General features: G+C 38.8%; 1 protein-coding gene across 1 annotated transcript in view; it reads right to left on the reverse strand.

Moving 5' to 3' along the window:
* Positions 1 to 21,066, reverse strand: part of FTO (FTO alpha-ketoglutarate dependent dioxygenase) — a 260,513-nt gene that overhangs the window by 168,733 nt on the left and 70,714 nt on the right. Inside the window, exons 5-7 of the mRNA XM_055726390.1 lie at positions 20,978 to 21,057; positions 19,018 to 19,161; positions 11,842 to 11,961 (exon numbers count right to left, since the gene is read on the reverse strand). Coding sequence (XP_055582365.1) covers positions 11,842 to 11,961; positions 19,018 to 19,161; positions 20,978 to 21,057 — 344 coding nt within the window. The remainder of the gene's footprint in view (positions 1 to 11,841; positions 11,962 to 19,017; positions 19,162 to 20,977; positions 21,058 to 21,066) is intronic.

A 21,066-nucleotide genomic window follows, 5' to 3' on the forward strand; every position in this document is an offset into this window, starting at 1 on the left:
TTCTTCCTTATTTGGTTCCGTAGCATAACCCAGTAGCATATTATATGTAGTATTATTACTGCACAAAAGCATCAATGAAGAAATGTCTTCAACAGTTTTTTTAAAGGGATTAAATAATATATATTTTTTTAAAAAAAATCTAATAAATCACTACCCGCAATATTCTGCTTTGAAGGAGACACACAGCTACCTTATCTTCTACCATCTTCTCTACAACCACTTACCCACTGCAAAGCTTCCTCTATCCCATTTTCTCTCAAACCACACCACACCTTTTTGCCTGAGAGCCTCTGTCATCCTTTCCTACTCTTTCTCAATCTCCAAAGCTTTTCCTGCCAAGCTTGTTTTCTATTCCCACTGTACCCAAAGGTCCATTCCACCAACACATCCAGTTTCAAGTTTTCCAACCCCTACAGCACTCCAACACTCCCGTCCCAGGAGTCCTCACCCAGATTTCCTTGGGTCCTGCTATTCTGCCAACACAACGGCTCCCAGCCCCTCCTTCCCACCTCTTCGCTGGCTGCTGGCACCTGCTGCCACTCCTTCCTTGGCCAAATGCAACCTGCAGTCTGCTGTCCCACTTGCTTTTTTCCCCCAACATCTTACTCTTGCAAAAACCTGTGCAGGTAAATAAGCAAACATTAACACGTGAGATGAACCCAATGAGATGGGACACAGAGCTTGCTCAGCACTCACTGCTTCCAGCTGTGCCTGTGCCTTGCTAATCAATCTTCTCTTCCAACCTCCCAGGCAGGAGGGTTCCACTAGGACCAGGATCCCAATGTTTCCCCAAGAGGAAAATCAGACCTGTCTTAATTTGGAGTACCTCATGAAAAACATAAGGAGCAACTCATCTCAAGGAAGAGCAAATCGGTTCAAATGCCTTTAATCTGTAATCATATTTTCTGCTGAGACCCAGAGATCAGGGAAGAGAAGATCCACATCCTCACAAGCACACCGCACTAGTTCACCTTCTTCCAAAGAATGACAAAAGAAGGCAGTGTCACAGACTCTGGTGGCACATCTGCAAGCAGGCAAGGCGAGGTCAGGATGAACACGGACAGCTCTTCCCATCGATAAAAATGTTAGAATTAGACAGGGAGAAACCAAGAAAAGTAGACTTTCTTAGTTTGAGAAGCCTTTACTATCTAAACTGCATTAGAATTTCTCCTTTAAATCTTTAGTAAAAAGACATACTCCTTTAATTCACGTCTTCACATTGCAGAATAACTAGCAAATTCCACCTTTTTCAAGCCCACTATAAAAACTCACAGAATTTCTCCAACTCTGTGTCATTCCATAACTATGAAATACTGTTTCTACATGAAATACACTTTAAGGCTGTACCATGACAAAAAGCACAGCTTAATTAACTAAGCTGATTAAGCCATGCTCTTTCACCTATTACAGGAAGTATTTAGCCCTGGAGCCATCCTAAAGGCACTTCACACTGCGTATGACATGTTTTCCAGAGATACTGTATATATTTAGTGACTGCAGAAGGGGAAAAAGCAAACACCCCATATGTCAGCATGCCAACAAAAGAACAGAAGTATCAGCTGATAAAGCAGCTGTTTACATCTCACTCTTGTCTACAAGGTGGGTATTTCACTGTAAGGGAATAGATGAAGTTAAGAGAACATTATCCCAACACCTCAGATCTGACTGTTACAAAATAATTGCAGTAGGAACACTCTCTCCCAAAATCTCAGTCACTGATATTATTACTGGGATCTTTGTATGTTTACAAACAACTCTGACAGATCAATTTAAATCTGAATAATTACAGCAGCCCGATTTTTAAATTATTACGATTAATTTTTCTCCTTTGTTGTATTGAAATGAGTTTCTATCATTAAAAGAATTCTTTAAAAATTTTCAATCCTTACAAAACATCTAAAAGCAATTTCTAAAATAAAGGTGCAGCTAAGTAGCATTATTCTTATCTGGCTCTAGCTGGTACAAGGGTGCTGCTCTGTGTCTCACAAAGATTTCTGGCAGAGTGAGAAAACCTGGTCAGTATCAGAGTCTTTCCTGGGACCTGTCTGAAGTGTCGACAAGCAGCTAAGCTGAATATTAATACACTCTCCATCATCAAAAGCTGTTGCATACCCAAAGGATGAAAAATATTTTAATCAGCTTTCAGCTTGTCTAGTAGAAGTCAGTTTATTCCTTTGGGATTATACATCTACGTGCTCAATTTTTGTCTTTGCACTCTCTCTCTATTACTTTTGAAACTAGCAGCAGAGAGCCTAAATCTGCTGTTTTGTTGGAAAACGCCAACTAATGCTGCAATTCAATTACAGTATTTTAGATTTAACCAGAAAAAATGTAGAAGGTGAAAAGCCAAGAAAAAAGTTGAGAAAACAGTTCAGTAGGCTGGATTTTAACATTAGGAATTCTTTAGGAAAGCAGTGTGATGACTTTTGTTTTGTTCAATGTTTGCAAATTTTATGAGTTTTCAAGACCGATTCATCTGTTGTCTTACCCAGCTTTTCCCCTCCCCAGCAGATTCCCAAGTTTTCATACTGGAAATTCACAATTCCTTTAGCATAATGACCACCAGCAGAACTGACCCATGAATGTATACACGTTTCATAAACATGTGTATTAAGTATGTGCCTACACAAGAGCCAACAAAAGATCAGTAACGGAATAATGGTCTGAAAAGCCTTGACTGTAAAACTGTAATTGCATGGTAACCTCTCCTTTCTCTACTGTCGCTCCTCTGACAGACCAAGTCAGTCACTGGAAGGTTGCATTAATGAAGATACCACCTACCACCGCGGGCGGCGGGGGGAGCCAGCCAGCCGCTGCCTGGCGTTCAGCTGCCTACCAGGTTAAACCATGACAAAAAGAAGACTTTTAAAAGTCAGAAATATTCATAATCCCAATTATGTGTATTTTTAATCCTTTTAAAAGCATCATAACATTTCAGACTAAGATACAGCCAGGATTTGTATTAGCCTTTGCACTGAGCATCTACATAAACGCAATATAGAATTAATTTCATGTTACTTCATCCCTGCTTCCTTGGGGATAGATCTATTACCATTGTACATGTAATACCGTGGTGCACTTTCCTCTTCCCCGTAAGAGAAGACAGAAATATAAAGCTTAGCTGCTGAACGATTTTCAGATACTCTTATCGCCTCAAGAAATTCTGGGATGTACAATGTTTGTGTACGCTGGTACTGCACAGCATCAGCCTAAAAGGGTTTGTACAGGCTGATCTTGAAATTTCTATCCAAATCTTCCATCAGCAACATAACCCATCATTAGTTTCAAGCAAATAAGTGAATTCTGTGGTCCTACTGCTGCAAAGATTTCTGCACAGAAACTCCTATTTCATGAAATGGAAGCATGATGTTGGACAGAGTAGGAGAACAATCAGTAAGGTACGACAAACAGTAAACTTACTCTGACATGTGTCAGAATTACAAAGGTCTTACAGTTCACTTATCCTAGCCGAGTCCCACCACCACAGTGACAAAACAACTGACCTTCTAGCCAGCTAGTGAAGCTTTAATCCATTAGCGTGTAGCATGCAACTTTAGATCAAGCAAAAATGCAATTATTAGCAGTGTATATATGAACACATATAGACACAGACATAAAAATAACCACTTCATTTTTTTTGCAAAATTATATTGATCCCTAGGCAGCCAGACAACACAAACTGGTGCACTATTCCCAGCTCTTATCAGCACACTCTGCAGAACCGCGCATGCTAGAGCAAGAAGTCGGGTTCACCCTGAGCATAGCTCCATTGATGCTATTCCTATTCACAGGCAACAATCTGGCCTGTTCTCACCATTCCTTTAATCATTCTGTATATTACAGATATTCAAAATTACTCCGATGAAAAGAGATGCCATTAGTCTGATCGTGATAAGCAATCACATTATTTTACAGGAATAATTTAGAAGATTTGCTACACTTAAAGTTTACATTAGAGCCTCTGCTGCGAGACATGGAGTTCAGATTCACTAGCAGTCCAAGGAGAACTGCCAAAACCTGATGTTAACAAGCAACATTCGAGGAAAGCCAGTAATTATCTTCCTACTGTAGAAGAGTAAGCATTACATTATGTCTACAGCTTCAGGTTTATTAAGCAGAAGCATGCATAGTAAGAAATGAAAAGTGCAAAAAAGATTCACGCAAAAGCTCCTGAGACCTAGAACTGGGAACTGCCAGGGGACAGTCAGGGTCAGCCAGAACAGAGTCAGCTCCTTCTGCCATACTTAAATGGATAGAACTTGCCAGTCTAAAAAAAAAATAACAACTTAGATGTGGTCTAAATTCTACAATTTCCAATCATGGTAGACAGGGAGGCAGAAATTTGTTGGGTTCCTTCAACTGCAGAACGTTGTCTCCCTAGGACAGAGCCAGTAAGTAACCGTCTCTCAGTTACAGTAAAATCATAGCCTCATTTTATTGATGAGGAATATAAGCTCAGAAATAGTCTGCAATCTAAAACCAAAGTTAAGACCTCAGTGTTTTTATCTCCACACTGATTTTGAAAAACCACACTTAAGTTACTTGCACAAGTTAAACAGAGGGTCAGTGGCAGAATTAGCAGCCAATTCATCAGACCATAATGCTTTCCACGGCAAGTACTGAAGCCAAGTTTTATTTTTTTATATGTGAAATGAAAGCTGTAATTTTGATCAAAGATGAAGTAACTGTTAAAAAATACACTGCAAAAACACTATTCAGCCACGACCTTGTCAGGACTTAGAAGGACTGATGATCAGATAGGAAAGAAAAGGTACCAATGCAGCAATAGCAGGTTTTCGGAAGGCGTCACCTCCTTTGCTTACAAAAGCTATCTGGAAAGTAAAACAGCTGTAATCTAGTTTATAGCAGTTACATAGCCACTAAGATACAATAGCTATAAAACCATGTTTAGCGATACTAGTTGTACTCTAAAAAAAGAAAAAAATTACACCATGTAGATGGTGACATTTTAGTCATACTGCCATTTGCTTTCACTTTCATTCAAAATCACAACCTCCCCCAGTTTAAATTATTCCCCTAGTAAAAATTATTTATGCCAAACCATTGTAATTCAGTTTCCACGCCAGACCAAATCTTTTGTATCTGTGTAGCACATCCATAAACACACATACACAAATGTACAAATCCCTAAGCTCTATAGCTGATCATTTCTGATTGCATAAACGAGAGCTAGAAATCACTTTAACTGCACTTAACAATTAATCAAGTTTTATGTAACATACAGATACACAGTTTTTCAAAAGGCAGAAGAATTTCTTTTCAGGAAATGTTATTCTCAGTGTTCAAATACAATCTTTTATTCAGTTTTTCTACTAGGAAATGGATTTCTAAGAACATAAAAGGCTTTGCAAAGATCATTAGACTAGCAAAACAATAGCACAATACTACTACTTCCCTATTTCCACAGCAAATAACAAGCCTTGACAAACACTGTGTTGATAAAAAGTTCTTTTGTTATTCCTGTATATGTCCGTCCAAGGTTCTGGGGAAAAAATGGTGGAAACAGCACACAATTTTATCGAATCTACAGTAGCCTCATCACACGGCTTCTGCTTCCACTGAAATTGATCACGCAGTTCCCATTAGCAATGAAAGGGTGGCAACGCCAGGTTCTAAAATATCCTTCCAGTTCCAGGATTGACACTGGATTCACAGGGATGCAGCAGGAACTGCAGTCTGAGCTTTCGCCTCCCTGCCACACACTGGGTGACTTGCAGTGCTGCCAAGTATCGTCTAACGCTCTCTAAACTCTTTCCCTACGTTGTTCCTGTTGCCAAGCAAGCAGTTGCCCCCAATGCTCATCCCCTATAAACGCCTTCTCTCTAAACATAACTTTCTGTGATTCAGAAGTTACATAAAGAAGTTAAGAAGATGATCCTCACAGCTAAAAACCCTGGTATACCTGTGTGTATATATATTTGTGCATAGAAGGACGCACATACCGCCACGCTATGGACCAGCTCTGGCAGTCTATCCAGCATGAGAAAACTTTGACACGTGCTGGAGAACCCTGTTTAAGGCACAGTGCTCAGCTGAGACTCAGAGATCTATTTACACAATTCAAATACAAGATTTGGGCATAACCTACATGCACAATTTTTATTTCAGCTGATTGTGTGCATTTATGTTTTAAATACTAAGGCAGAGCTCATCACGTTTTACACGCAAGTGCCTGTATCTACTACACGCAATCATATACATCTGATAATCTAAGGAATGTTGTGAAGGTGACAGAAAGAAGCCATGTCACGGTAAGAGTTAAGCACAAGACAGGAGAATTCTAGTCATCCAAAAGTGAAGCTCACCAAGACACAGCTGTGTGCACACCTACAGACGTCAGACTTGCAACTCAGGTGCAAATCCCCCCCAACGGGCACGCAGAAGCAGGACAGCATGGCCACCTCCACTGCACCATCTGGTGCAGCACACACCACCAGCCACATGACACGCACAGCTGCACAAGCCACCCATGGTCCTCCCATTTGTGCTGTCAGAAAGACATCTCGCTTTCCCACAGGATATAAATTGTCCTAAACTTTTCCTGGCTTATGCCAGTTTACATTATAACCTTAATGTTTTCAGCGTAATTCTCACCGTCTGCCGGGTGAGTTGGACGACTGCCCTTTTAACAATTCTCGTTTCTAACAGAAATTTTATAGCAGTTCGTATCAACACAGCTTAGATCTCCACCAGCTCACCTAAGGGTTAAAAATAGAAAGTGCTATCCACTGGTTTGCTCTGATGTTCCTGTAGATATTGTCACTGGATGTATCCTCAGTAGAATTCTATTCAACACCTCTGTCTTTAAGTACAAAGCTGTAGGCTGTAGCAGCTTTAGGAAACATAAGTATCCTTTTTTCTGCTGCACAGTATCTGTGTGTGAAATTCTCTAAAGGGGTTTAAGTATTTACCCTGAACACTATCAGACAGTTTCTAAAATTTTCCTTATCCTGTTGCAAAAACACTTCAAAGAGAATCATAAACACAGTCCTTTGTGCTTTCAGCACAAACGTTGTTTTGGAAGCTTAAGTCTGAATTCCTTCAGAATTGTAAATATTTTTTTTTTTTTCTGAAAGATGTGCAATACAACTTTTCTTTTTTCTTTCCTTTTTTTTTTTCTTAAACATTGGTAGTCATTCTATGACACACAATGCTGAATCTTTTCTCCCATTTCTGACAGCTAAAAATATTGGGGTCAAGGAAATTATCGACAAAAAAAAAAAAAAAAAGAACAAAAAAGAAAAGAACACCAAACAACCCCCCTCCAAGTTTTCAGGATCTTAGGATCAGATTTTGTTGTTGTTGTTGTGAAGATAAAAGGTACATTTCCAGAAACATCTGACTCTCAGTCCATATTAAATAAAACCTTTCAAAAATACATTTATTTAAAGGGTCTGGCCTAAACAGATAAGAAGTGCCCCAAAAAGACAAGAAATATGGCTAAAATTTGGGTCTTTAAGCTGCCATGTTGTGCCTACATTTCACAGCTCATTAGGCAAATACGATCACCCACCACCACATGGCCCGCCAATAAAGGAGTGTGACACCGCAATACCTAAGCAGCACAATGGGAAAACTAAAAAAGAGAAATTAAAATAATACCTCAGAATTTCTCGAATTTTGGCTGACCAGGTCAAACCAATTCAGTGTCAATTAAGTTGCTCTCCGTTTTCTGAAATAAGATAAAGCACCAACCAGCCTGTTTGTGAGCCCATTGTCTATTTTTTTAATATAATTGGTTAGGTGTTTGAAGTGTCGAGCTCTACAAAAGCTAGGAGGATTCCTTTTAAAACCATATTTTATCTTATAGCTTTCCATAGTTATTGTGGAACTGAAATACTCTGATTTAAATACATATTTAAGCTCTTGTTTTAATTTGGGGTGGTGGTGGTGGGGAATTATATTATGGCCCTGGGCTGAGATTTTGTAGCTCAAGTTTCAGCCTAAACTCAATTCTAACTGTCAGGCTGTAAGCCCCTGACAATAGTGGCTTCTAGCTGAAACTATGACATACTTCATATGAAGCAATAGTAGAAAATAATGAAATAGACCTCAAAAAGGGAAGAAAAATAATTTTACAAGAAAATAGCCTTGCTCTCCGATTTCAATTTAGTTGTATAAACTGATAAAAGCATGCTACTGAGAATAACTGTAATAATAACATGATGAGTAAATAGGATTTGTAAAACTTACTAAAAACTAAGACAAAAGTTATGCAGAAAGGTATCAGTTTACATGAAATGCCACTTTGCTCGTAACTAAACGGAGCGCGCACACTTCTGCTTTTATGCCACCTCTATAAATTAAAACGTGTGCTGCATTTCACTATCATCAGCTGCATTTTAGGAAGCCCAAAAGTGAAACAAGTAGTGTAACGATTGCTTGTGTTTCAGTTACGCCATTAAAAATCAGTTCTTGTTGCATTCCTTTAAGCAGATCCTTTATAGTCGGCAGACGGTGATGCTGTTAAATGTACCTCCAGATCAGTCATACTTTTCTCTACATTTTAGTTCTACATTTTTTTTCACCTTGCCAAATTCCTGCATAAATAGGTGGGATTAAATGGAGCCTACCCTACCTAACATAATTATATATGTTGTGATTTTATACTGCAATGAAACGGATACATTTTAATAATCCCAGTCTTGGCTCTTACCCACTGAAGTCAATAAAGGTTATTAAGGCCAACTGCCATATAAATACATTGCTACATTGCTAAATGGACTGTCAAAGCAGGAAATACAATTCACACCATACAGCACTGCTAGGGTCTTTTTTTTTTTTTTTTTTTTTTAAGACAGGAACGCTAGATATGTTAAAAAGTGTCTTTAAGATTCAATATTTAAGTGTAATCCTATACGTTTACATTTCATTCCACAAACAAAAAATGTTCCATTGATTTACATTTTACTTATTCACACGTGAATCAGCCTAGAAAAAAAAAAAAAAATAAAACCCCAACCAAACAAAAAAGACAGTAGGACCTCTGCAGTTCTTACTGATTTGGCATGGTGTTAAAAGATTTTCATAGCTAAAATAAATGTCAGATTGCAAGGTTTGCATGATATCAGACCCTGAGAGACAAATTGTCTCTCCACTGAATCTCAGAACAGCTACAGCAAGACTTCCTCACATCACATGAGATTTCAGCTTTTCAGACTTTTCTTTACCCAGAAAGCAAAGCTTGTACAGTCTTTTTTCAAATGGTAACTCTCCCTTTGAATTCAGCAAGCATCTATCCTGATGCTGCAGACGATAACGTGTTAATCTTGGATGACTTTTAAAAAAAATACCTCAAACATTTGAATAGCCTTCATATTTTCAAGGGAGGGGGAAAAAGAGAAGAAGATTGGTTAAACTGCTTTGGATTTAATGGCTCATAAATTCATGAGGTAATATTGTGGGAAAAGTGATGTTTTATCAGAATGTCATTCAAATGAAAGGTTTAACATTTACATCACAAGAGTGAGCTCTAAGTAAAACTATCCTCAGGGAAAGAAATGCCAGGAATAAACATTATGATAAAATTGTGTGCTTGCTGTGATGTACAGAAAATATTAAATAAAGCCCAAAGGTTTGAAGACACTGGGTTAAACTTCCTACAGTATCATACTCTGCTGTGACACTGGAGTAATTACAATTAGCAGAATCTAAAATTACTTTGGAAAATTTATTTCCTTCTTTATAGGGCTTTACTAAACAAGGGCAAGGGCGGTGGGAAGTGAAGGGGGGGCATGCAGGGACCCCAAGACTGACATTTGTACCACTCTGGACCCTCCAAGACAAGACCAACAACTCCAAGACATTTTTACTATTAGCATTTTGGAATGTGGGTGTTTTTTTAAAAGAATCATCCAGCTAAAATTACAAATTTGGAGAAAAAACCATCAACTGTAGACTACTGGGTACCTTCAGAAATACCTTTTTGATTTAACTTAATGCTGTGGAAGCTAAGCATGCACCAAAACACTGCACTTTTTATGTTAAATTGCTGTTGAATTTGTTAACCCACAATTGATTTCCTGTGTTATGGAATCTTAGAGATTACAGCTAACTTGAAGCAACAGGGATAATTCTTGATGTTAATGCTACATTTCTATGTATTTTTATTAAGTCAGTGCCTGTTGTTGCATGAAAACCGCGGCTCAACATTGCCCCCTACTGTCCCCTTGTGAAACACCACGGGACAAAATGTAGGTTAAACCCAACCCAAACCCACCCTACCTCCGAATCCCAAACACAGCAAGCATCAAATTTACTTAGAGACTCAACAAAACAGACATTCTCAATTAACATTCTCTTCTGTCTCCTTCCATAGCTGAAATTAATTGTGATTAATATGTTATAAGTCATAAAACATTAAAGCGATTTTTAAAATTTAAATTAGAAGCAGCTTCTGTCTTGGCCAACCTTCAGTTTGCTGATAAATATCATCCTGAGGCCTGTTGAAAGGAGATACACTGACGCCACCGTGTTTCTAATTAGAGACACATGGTAATGTCACACCAATTGCAGAAAACCTAGCCCTTGAGAATTCCTGAGTTTGCTGTTTTTCCATGTTCTCAACACACAATGGATATAAAATAACAATCAAACATTCTTGTCTCTACCTCATCTAAGCCTGTGTTACGAGCGAGTAAGTTGTCATTTGCAAGAAAAACAAACCAAAGGATTTTTTTAAAATTATCACAGCGACTCAAGAATGTGAGCACTTAAGAACACAAAAATGAGGGAAAACCCCCACATAAACAAGTTATAAATAATTTCTCTGTTTGTAAGAAAGTTTAACGTTCACTGATTCCTTGCAGCAAACTGATTTCACAAACGACAGTTCCACTTTTCCACGCTTATTTTCCAAGTCTGAAACCTGCCATTCCTGGGAAAATCGTACCATACGTTTGAGCAGGTTAGTGACTCCCCACACTTCCCTCACAATTCAAGAGCATATTCATGTTGCACCGTACCTCCAGAGATTCAAAACCAGCTCTACCCCAAATCATGTCCAGCATCCTCAGCTACATCACAAACTTTTCGAAGTCAGCTACAGGAAAAATGAGGCTTATGCTGTAACCAGCAGAAATGGCCGAGAAGCAGCTTCTAATGCAGACGTACGGATATGAGCAAGACAGGTTTGTCAATATAGCTCCTTCTGTGTACAAATCTAGAAGCAGGCACGCTGGCAATCGTATCGAACACCTCCACTAGCAAAGCCTCCCAAGGGACTCTCCACTGGCCAGCAAGAGCAAGCAGGCTAACGGCACTTGAATCCGTTTTCAAGGAGAGCCGGGATGTACTTTCAAGCACACAGGAACCACCACTACTAGAATTCCTTAAGAAACTCTTCTCCTCTTGTCAGTTCTAGCTACGGTGTAAGTGTGCCCGTGGACTACAGACAGATAGCTATACCTCCAGACCATCAATTTTATTCTCAGCTTCCCTCAGAAGCACTCACCATTGTCAGCACTGGCAGAGTTGTCTTTCAGTGTGGTATGAAAAAGCTGATAATGCACAGTTTCATGTACCAATTTGTGTGATGTAATATACAACTGTCTTCTTATGAGGCTGTCAAACTTTAAAACCAAGCAAAGTCAGGAAATAATTAAGATCTGGGGGTTTTGGATCTCATTTTGCTCACATTTCTTCTGGCTACTGGGGGAGAAAAATAAGAGGAGACAGTGGAAGGCTGACATTGATTCTACTTTTCATATGTTCTGAATAAAGTTTAAAACCCGTTACAACAGTACAATTAAAAACAAACATAATTGTGAGTGCTCTCAGAATTAAGCTCTAGAGGCTTTAGACTACAGAACTAGTACTTACCATAATCTCCATTTTTCTCCAAAATTCTTCCAGTTTAGCTATAGGCTTAAGCCACCAATCAGTGCACTTCAAATATCGCTTGCCTTGAAACCAAAACTGCCTAAGCCACTCAAATTCAACCTGCAAGATAAAAACATATGGGTTTTAACACAAAAACATAAAAAGATACAGTAGCATAAACATCTGTGTTTGTTATTTGGGGCAGGAAGGGGGCAACACATGAATCCAGCTCTGCCTGGACAGTCCCACAGAAAAGGAGAAGGTTACCAAAGGACTCATTTCTATGTGCACCCTTACACCCAGCTGTTCATTTTATTTCTTTTCCACATGAATTTGTGACCTGAGTGACTCCCTTCAAACCCAGAGAGGTGCAAAACCCAACTCTTTTCTTCAGATGCGGTGCACACGCAATGAATGCTAAACGCTTGGGCTCACTTGCAATGCAGTCACATGAGAACCAACTCTGGCTTATTTTGATTAACGTTGCAGGTTTCAAGATGTTTCAGCTATATCAAAGATTGAAAAACTTGTGGTCATCCAGTGGCCGGAAAGCAGCCTAGTGAAGTGGGAGGGATGGGGCAGCAGCAGGATGAGGAAGCCTGGTTGCTCCCAGGGTAGCACAGTGCATGTGTGTACACTCACCTGGCACCAAAAAGTGGGTTTCAGCTTGCTGGGGCACCAGACACAACAGGTTTCTCTAGGACAAAGCTTGTGTGGGAACTGTGTTTTTCAAGGAAAACAAACGCCCCACTGAAGCAACAAAAATTCCATGCAGAGCAAGCTAGTACTGGTGTTCAAAATATGAAACACAGCAAATGATATAATGCTTCACTAGTTGGGGATTTTTTTAAAAAAATAATGTATGGATGGGCCGATCAGCTTTAAGACACAAACATAAATATCTAACTCATCAAATATTCCTTAAGCAAAATGATTCTATTCATCCTAATTTCCACTGAGCCTTTTCTTCCTTTAATAGTAATCCATAGCTCTGCTCTTTAGCATTCTGTAGTTATCTTTCTTGTGGTAGTTATGTTTCACACAGAGTTCAAAGCTGCTTTAATCATTATTTGTACCACAAAGAAGTTTTTGTTTATCCCTGCTCAGCTCAGAGGATGCAAACAAAGACAACCTGCCAAGGTGAAAGAATAAAGAAAACTGCCCAAAGCTGTCACCCAAGGCTTTCTTTCCTGCAAGGGTGATCAGAATGGCTACAGAACTCTGAAATGCTCCAGTTAACATTAGCCAAATATTTGGTCAAAGTAGGTTAAAGATTACAATAAAAGATACTTATATTTGCAGTGTGGAAAAAAAAATACTAAATCAACTCTTTTGGTAAAATATAACATGATCAGTTGGCAGACACTGATCTTAAAGGTATTTTAAAAAAACCCTGACTGCTGGCCTAGTAACTTTTTAGCACAGAAGTTTGAGGACATCCTTCTTCAAAAAAGCTGAAGGGAAGTTTGCTTCCTCTACAGTCTTAAGGAGGAATGAAGAATCAAGTTACGGTTTGTTAAAAAACAAACAAACAAAAAAATCAGTATACAGAGTTTGGGAAGGTGGAGCACATCAAGGGTTCAACTACAGTTTTAAGCACTCGATACTTTTTTCTCCCCTCGCTTTTTGGTTTTGCTGGCCTCTACCACGAAAGGTCTATAACACATGGTGTCTGGCAAGCATGTTTCATGAAATGAATCACGAGGCCATTAATCAATGAAAATTGTTTTAATTCTTAAAAAAATATATGTTACAATATGGCTGGCTCATCATGACAAGAATCCATTCCAGTGAATTTTTGACTAGTCATATTGATTTGCTACATTAATCTACGTAATTTCAGTCTAATTCAAGTCTGGCACATCTTGGCCAAATTTTAACTGTATATTGATCTATATAGAATACACAACCTGACACAGAAGACCTGTTTTTTAAGTATAAGAGGTAAAGTTTAGCAACAGGCTAGTTAATTTTCTGCAGGATTAGCTAGTCTCATCAGAGGTCAGTGTACCAAATTGCAACATGCAGCTGTCTAATGATGCGGACTACCATTTACTAGCAAACTTGGGTCCATACATCTCAATGTCTCCATTTAGCTCTAAACTGAGTTAACAAAATGGGGGCTGGGGAGGAAACCAATGTTTCACCCACCAGCTTAGCCATCAAGCTGCTTGACAAGTGACTGGTCTGAACTGTCACCTCTGAACAGGTAACTGTTGATTCAGGAAAAAAAAAAATCATCTTCATGAGGCAATGTGGACATGATTTCTCTATCACTCTATCTTTGTTTTAGATATATGCAAGCATAAATACTTAGAGTTGCTAAAAATCTCCAAAGATTCCAGTTATACTAAGTCTGACATTTTTAACACATGAACACCTTTCACATCACAGCCATTACCAAGGACATATTTTAACAAGAACATATGCTATCTGCTTTCCAAGTTGTTTTAAAAGCTATACATCCTTTTGCTTTCATTCAGTACCACCCTTCCCGGCAGCAGGAAGGCACTCCTATGGGCCTGCCTCCTTCCACAAACACCAGGAGCTGCACCGCAGAAAAAAACCCGCAACAGTAAATACTGCAGAAAAATAAAAAGCTCAACTCTGGCCTTGGTGGAACTGAAGTTCCAGAACATTCGTGTTCTGTGACAAAACTCTCAGGTTAACAGCTCTTGCCAAGGCTTTTGTCAAGGTGTTTTAATTTGGAGACTCCCATGTATCAGAGCTAACTTCAGGTATCATTGGGAAGCATTTCACGTGACTGAACAGGGCAAAGCTTAAACATATTTACATGTAAAAATATGTACGCTATTTGAGGACCAATTTTCTTCTCCTAATCAATATGACTTCCATCTGTGCAAGTAAGCTCAGAATCAGGCCTCACACGTCTAACCTCAACGTATTTTCAAGTTGTCCTTTAAACAATGATTAAAAGCCAGTTTTGGGATATAGTCAATACTGGGTAGTAAAAAGCCAACAGTAGCATTTGACATTTTGTGAGGCAGTGCTCCTCAGTCAATTATTTAAAAGTATTGGTTATTAAATGCCACACATGTAGGTGATCTATATTTTCTCTCTGCCTTACTAGCCAGCCACCAACCGTGCTGTCAGCTCACTGTGATGTGCTAAAACGTATTAACCTTCCTTTGGCGGCATGTACCACTACCCTTTCTCAGCAGTGACCTTAGCATCTAACACCGGCGTACCTTCAACACAGCTAGCCCAGGCTTTGCTACATCCTTGTGCATTCACCACAAAATTCATCTACTGCTGCCAAACCCCCAGATCGGCTGTAGGCAAAAGTGAGTGTACCTCACAAGCAACAGAGCAACCAATTCAGTCTCAAGTTTTAATCACAGTAATCAGCATTTGATAATCACAGCTGAGCAAAACCGTGATGAGAACAGACCCCTACCTTTTCCAACTTCAGTACTTTGAAACCTGCTACATTTTCAATACAATCCCCAGATGCTAAAAAACCATTTTCTCTAGCATTTTACTTCATAGAGAACACCGGATTATTAGTTTGGTGTTGGCAAATAAAGAAGCCTTGAAGCTACCTCATACAACATGAACTATTACCAGGTTCTGCATTACTCAGAGCAAGCAAAACAAATTTTCTTTGCAATGTGAAGAATAGGCTGGCAATGATCTTTTCTGCAATTTATTTTTAAACATATAAGCATTTACATTGTCTGTCCAGCAGTGGTTTATTACTTGAAAAAGCATTTATTTGCCAAAGGGTTTCCCCAGGTCCCCTGCAGCTCTGTTTGGACATACCCAGCAGCTGTATATATTTTGGAAAGCCAACTGTGATTCAGTAGGGGCAAGAGGTTCACATGCAGTGAGCTCTGCGAGATCATTTATTTCAGGATAAATTATTACTGGCCAAACAGCAATGGGACTGCTTAAAGGGGTGACTTCAGTCTCCAAGACTGTGCGCGCATTGTTAGGCTATTGTACTTGACAGCTGCCCAGGTAATTACGTCTGTTCACCCTGCTACACCGTTCACCAGATCCCTGCCACTGAAGTATTCCTTCAGACTTCAGGCCCATAAGCTACTCAGACAAGCAGCACGTGAACACCCTTAATTAAGGTTATCTTTACTTACAACTACAAAGTACATACTGGGAGTGAAGTGACTCACACATCTAACAAACAGCACATACCTCGCAATTACTCAGACATTCCTTTGAAGGCTGTTTTTCGGGAGGGAGACCATGACAACAAAGCCAAGGCTAAAGAAATATTAAACTTCCAGCATCTCTAGTGGGCAGCAAGGTAAAAAGCTCCTCGGATTAGCATCTTACTTTTTTGACAGGAATACTTCTGTCAAGACATCCAAGACGGGGCTCTGACAAATGAACTCTGGGAAATCTAACATCAGTAAAGGCAGCCCCCAGATACTCACCCATACCTCTTTTAGAGGTTTCTCTGCCCACCACAAAAATGGAAAAAACTGTCTACACCTATGCTTCAGATCTTCAGTTCAAACCTACTTTATCAGCCCTGCAAGTCAATTTCCCTGCCCAGGAATACAAAAGCGAAGGCACAGAATCATACCTCATTCTTTCAGACTTGCTCTTGGGCTTTTTCCCTCCAGCAGACACAGGTAATTCATCCAGACCTCATTTGGCAGAGCAGTTAATTCCAGCACAGACTGAATCTGTGCTAAACTACTATATTTTTAGCTTAGTTACACATGGGGTGATGGTACTGTGATGGTTCTGGTTTGGTCAATGATTTCAGGAAGATCAAGAATCACGAACAATGGCTGCACCGAGTTATCTGAGTTAAACCCTGTGAAGAACTTCAGTTACAGTTATATTTGAAAATAAAATATAACTGTATCACCATCTCTAGAGACAGGAATATTTCCTAATTTCAAGCTGATGATCTCTGGTCCAGAGGAATAGAAAAAAAATTACAAAGATGTTTAGAACCAGCACAGAAAGCTGTAGATCAGACAGAAATACACAGGCAAAATTTAGTGGCCGTTCTTCATTAATTCTGTTTGGCTTTTTCTGCAATTTTGTGTTCAGTATTTAAAAATGCTAAGAAACTAAGGAAAAAGAGCCAAACAACCATTGACCAAATCCTGACCACACTGACCAAAAGGAAGACTCATTTTCATCAGTAAACAGTTTGATTCTTGAAAGAAATAAAACATGGTCTTGTTCTTCACCTGCTTGAGAACCTAAAACCTGTATTAGTGCCTGCAAATACAAAGATTTATCATACAGTGAAAAAAAGAAGGTAAAAAGCTCTTACATGAAAAAAAAAAGTTGCATCAGCCTAGCAGATCTGAAAGTTTTCACTTCAGTGAAGTTCAAAAAATAAATGTGCATTTTACCACAATGATAAGCCACTAGTAATTTTGTCTACTTGTGCAACAAACAAATGAAATTTAAGTAGCAATTTAACACAGAATCTATCCTTCAAGTGAAGAGGTGACCTTGGCATTAAAAACCAAAAACCCACAAACCCAAACAATACAAACAAAAAACCTCCAACAACAACAGCAAAAGGTGAGTGGGTAGCCTCTTTTCAAATGAAATCTAGATCCAATGTGTCTCAGAAGTCCAGTGTGCAATATGTACAAGTTAAACAATGAGTTCTGTTGGAGTACATCCCATGTGCGTAACAGGAAACATCCCTGTATGTCACACAGCAAAATTACTCAGGTGACTGCAAACACCAGGGGCTAGTCTCTCACCTGATGTAAACGGCACACGTCTTTGATGTTCAAGGACCCGTGCAAATTTACACCAGCTGTGCATGTGGCCCTAGCTGGGCAAACCACATATGCGTGTAGTTTTATGGACTAAGCCTGATTAATGTTTTGTAAACCCCTGCATGCATCAGACTTCTTTAAATTGCTCTAGGAGCTGTTTTGCTAGAAGTCAAGGGTGCAAATCTTTTGCCATCACTACACTCAATTTACCAACTGTAAACACAATACAGGCAAAAATGTGTTCTATGAAGTTTTAGAAACAACACACAATATTGCATTCCTCAGCAGATAGCAATTTAAACAGCTGATAATTAAAAATACTTATGTACTATATGGCTTCTAAAAGTGATCACACTTAGCAGAAATACAGCACATCTCCTTCAAATTGTCTGAATACAGGAGTGCTGTAAAAACTGATGTTTAAGTAAAAAGTGGTTCAGAAGTTTGTATTGTGGTCGCTATAGCTGTTTTAAAGGAGATTATCATTGGTGGTTTACAGTTAGGAACAGCTGAAAGGGTTTTTTTTTCCAGGTAGAGGACAGCTTTCCAGAGCAGCTAAACAATCTGTGATTTTAAACTCTATGTAGCCTTGACTACATTTTCTGTAACTTCAGAAAAATAAAGAGAGAAAAAAAAAGTACTAAATTTACCACCTTCAGAAACACAACCCTTGTAAGAAGACCCAGTCCACTGTGTCACATTTGTGACTATCCACTAACAGAGAAAAAGGCAAATTACAATTTTTGTGATACTCCCTACTTTTATAACACAGGAGAAACTACTTCTTCCCATAGTTTCCCTAAATATTGTCCAATATTTTAATTTAATTTGTCAAATCAGTGTGTGTGTTAAGACTCCAGACCTATACTTCAAGCAAGGAAGTGCTGCCAGCTTCACTGGCATCCTGTGAAAGCGTGTTGTTACACATGCATATGTCGTAGCACAGGACAACCTGCTTAAGTGTGTTCCTCACAATTATTTCCACTGTATTTTCTTTAGAATATACTTTAAAGCACATAAAACTGTGTCACACCTGACATTCTTAAAACACTGGTTCAACACCTGGCATACAACTGACAAATTTTACCTGCTCTTTCCCTCTAACGTTTTTTCTCTCTCCCTTTTTTTTTAAAGCAGCACTAGTTTGGTTTGTCCACTACACTATCAGATATGGTATAATACGGCTGCAACTACTCTTTTACTCTACCAGCAGAGGGATCTTAAAAAAGAAAAAAGAAAACTTCACGGGAAATGAAAGAATCAATCCATGTTGATCCCAATTACTGTAGCCAAGCAAAAAAGTAATAAAAAACACACTTCAAACTTGTACAGAGCAATGCCTTGTGAGCAGCCAAACACACTTAATTGCCATTAACTCCACAAGCAGACGGCACCTCCCCAAACCTGGCTGAAACATTTTCAGTGCCCATCATCTCACCTCATTATGTATTTCTTCTACTTGCTTTACAACTGCAGTTTCCAGTGATTTCAAAGATAAAGCCACTGAATCAGAATCAGTCTGTAAATTCTGGAGTGCCAGTTCACATTGTCCAAATATGTATTCCAATGTTCCTCTTGAACACTATAAAGATACAACAAAAAATTTATATGTAGCCACTTCAAAACATATGTATTTCTCAAATATACTGAACTACTTGCTTCTGAAATAATCGAAGTGAAGGAGTAGAACGGATGTATTTCTACAACTTTATTTCATAGTCTTTTAAACAAAAGCATAATGCTTCTGCATTGTCTGCATGGTTATCAATATAACATATGCAAAAGTCTAATCATCAAACATCTAGCCCACTAGTACAGCATAGACTGAAAGGAGAAAGAAAATAATTTCTTTTAAATTTACAAATACAGCATACAAAACCACAGCCATGCCCTCCCTTGCTTCCCAGCCAGTTTTTGACATTATTTCAGAATCAGTTGTGTGGGTTCCTAGTAACACTAGAATGGAGTTCCATATCCAGTCCAAGACAGTATGGATTCTCACAGTATGGAGAATGAACAAAACGATTTTGCACTTCTGTTCCTTTTGTTTTGTTTTCATTAAATTTCCTTCAAAATTAGAAGGAAATCTGTAAAAACCCTTCTGAAACAAAAGAACAATGACATCAGCATATTTTAATTATTTTCAGTTAAATATCTGTACCTTGAGTTAAATTTCCAGGAATAATCTTGAATAAGGACCCCCTGGCCTCGCATTATTGGGGGGAAAAAATAAAATCCATACTATACAACTTGATATCATAACAGTTTATAAAAACAAAGCACAATCACTTAACAGAGAAGTGTGTGAAATAAGTTTGCATTTTCCTGCAGAAGTAAACACACAGACGAGAGCAGCAGGTCAGACGACTCTTAAAATGAAACAAAACCCACAGAATTATTTGTTGTAAAATGTACAGCGTGCTTCAACTTTATGTCAAAACCCAGTTCATACAGGCAGAGTGTGTATTTTTTGGGGAAATAAAGGCACTTTTTTCGTATTACAACTTATTTGTGTGTGTATGTCCATGTTTGGTGCTATTGCTTTATTTCCATTCCTGCGCAAATTAGAAAGAGCAACGGGGGAAAAAGAAGTCCCTAGATACATGTATCTCTGTTGTTTCAATAGGGTATATTTTGCCTTGCTGAGAGAAGAAAGTGGTGATCGTAATTTTTTTAAGTACCTTTTTAAAATACAGTCTTTTTATTTTTCTGTATGTCTTCCCATTAGAACACTACATAAACAAAATTACTGCTAACACCACGGAAAGGAATAGGGAGGAGAGCTTTAGTAAAGAAACCCAAAGAACCCCCCAAAAAAACAAAACCAAAAGACCACCCCAAAACGTGTCTTAGCACTTGAGAATTTCAGGCTGAAGCCTTGTTATCTCAGCATGACTCTGAGACAAGGGACTCTGTATCACTCTTCTGTTTCTTCGATCCTCAGATGCTCAGGAGGATCCAGCGTAAAGCAGAGTCATGACTGCTCTTAGCTGTGCTGACCTCCTGAAGGCCATTGTCGGCAGTGCACACTGCTGATGTGTTTTGAGTGTTTCTTTCTCACCACGAATGCTGCCTTCTGACTAGGACCAGGATATGAACACAGCAAAGAAGTTTTAAAACATTTCAGGCAAAAAACCAGTTGTTTCTACATTTCATCAGTAATTCACAACGTGTGGTGTAGTGGATTCTCAATTCGTATCTTGCATGCCTGAGTTTAGGCAAGCTACCAATACAGAAACAAGTGTAACCCAATCCAAAAATAAACAAGCAGGAGCTGTTCAAGAAAACCGTTTTAGTCATAAGATATTGTGAATCACAGTTCGGATAAGACAACACGATGCAGTACCAGAATATTAGTTTTAACAATGACCAAACAGCAAAGCATTTCTCATACTTACATCTGCTACTCTGTGAGTAGAGCTGAACCGAGGTGAAAACCCAGCCAGAACACAGTGCTGATGTGTCATATTGAGATCATCTAGGGACA

Source organism: Falco cherrug, chromosome 14 (assembly GCF_023634085.1).
Source record: "Falco cherrug isolate bFalChe1 chromosome 14, bFalChe1.pri, whole genome shotgun sequence".
In the NCBI taxonomy this organism is placed as follows: domain Eukaryota; kingdom Metazoa; phylum Chordata; class Aves; order Falconiformes; family Falconidae; genus Falco; species Falco cherrug.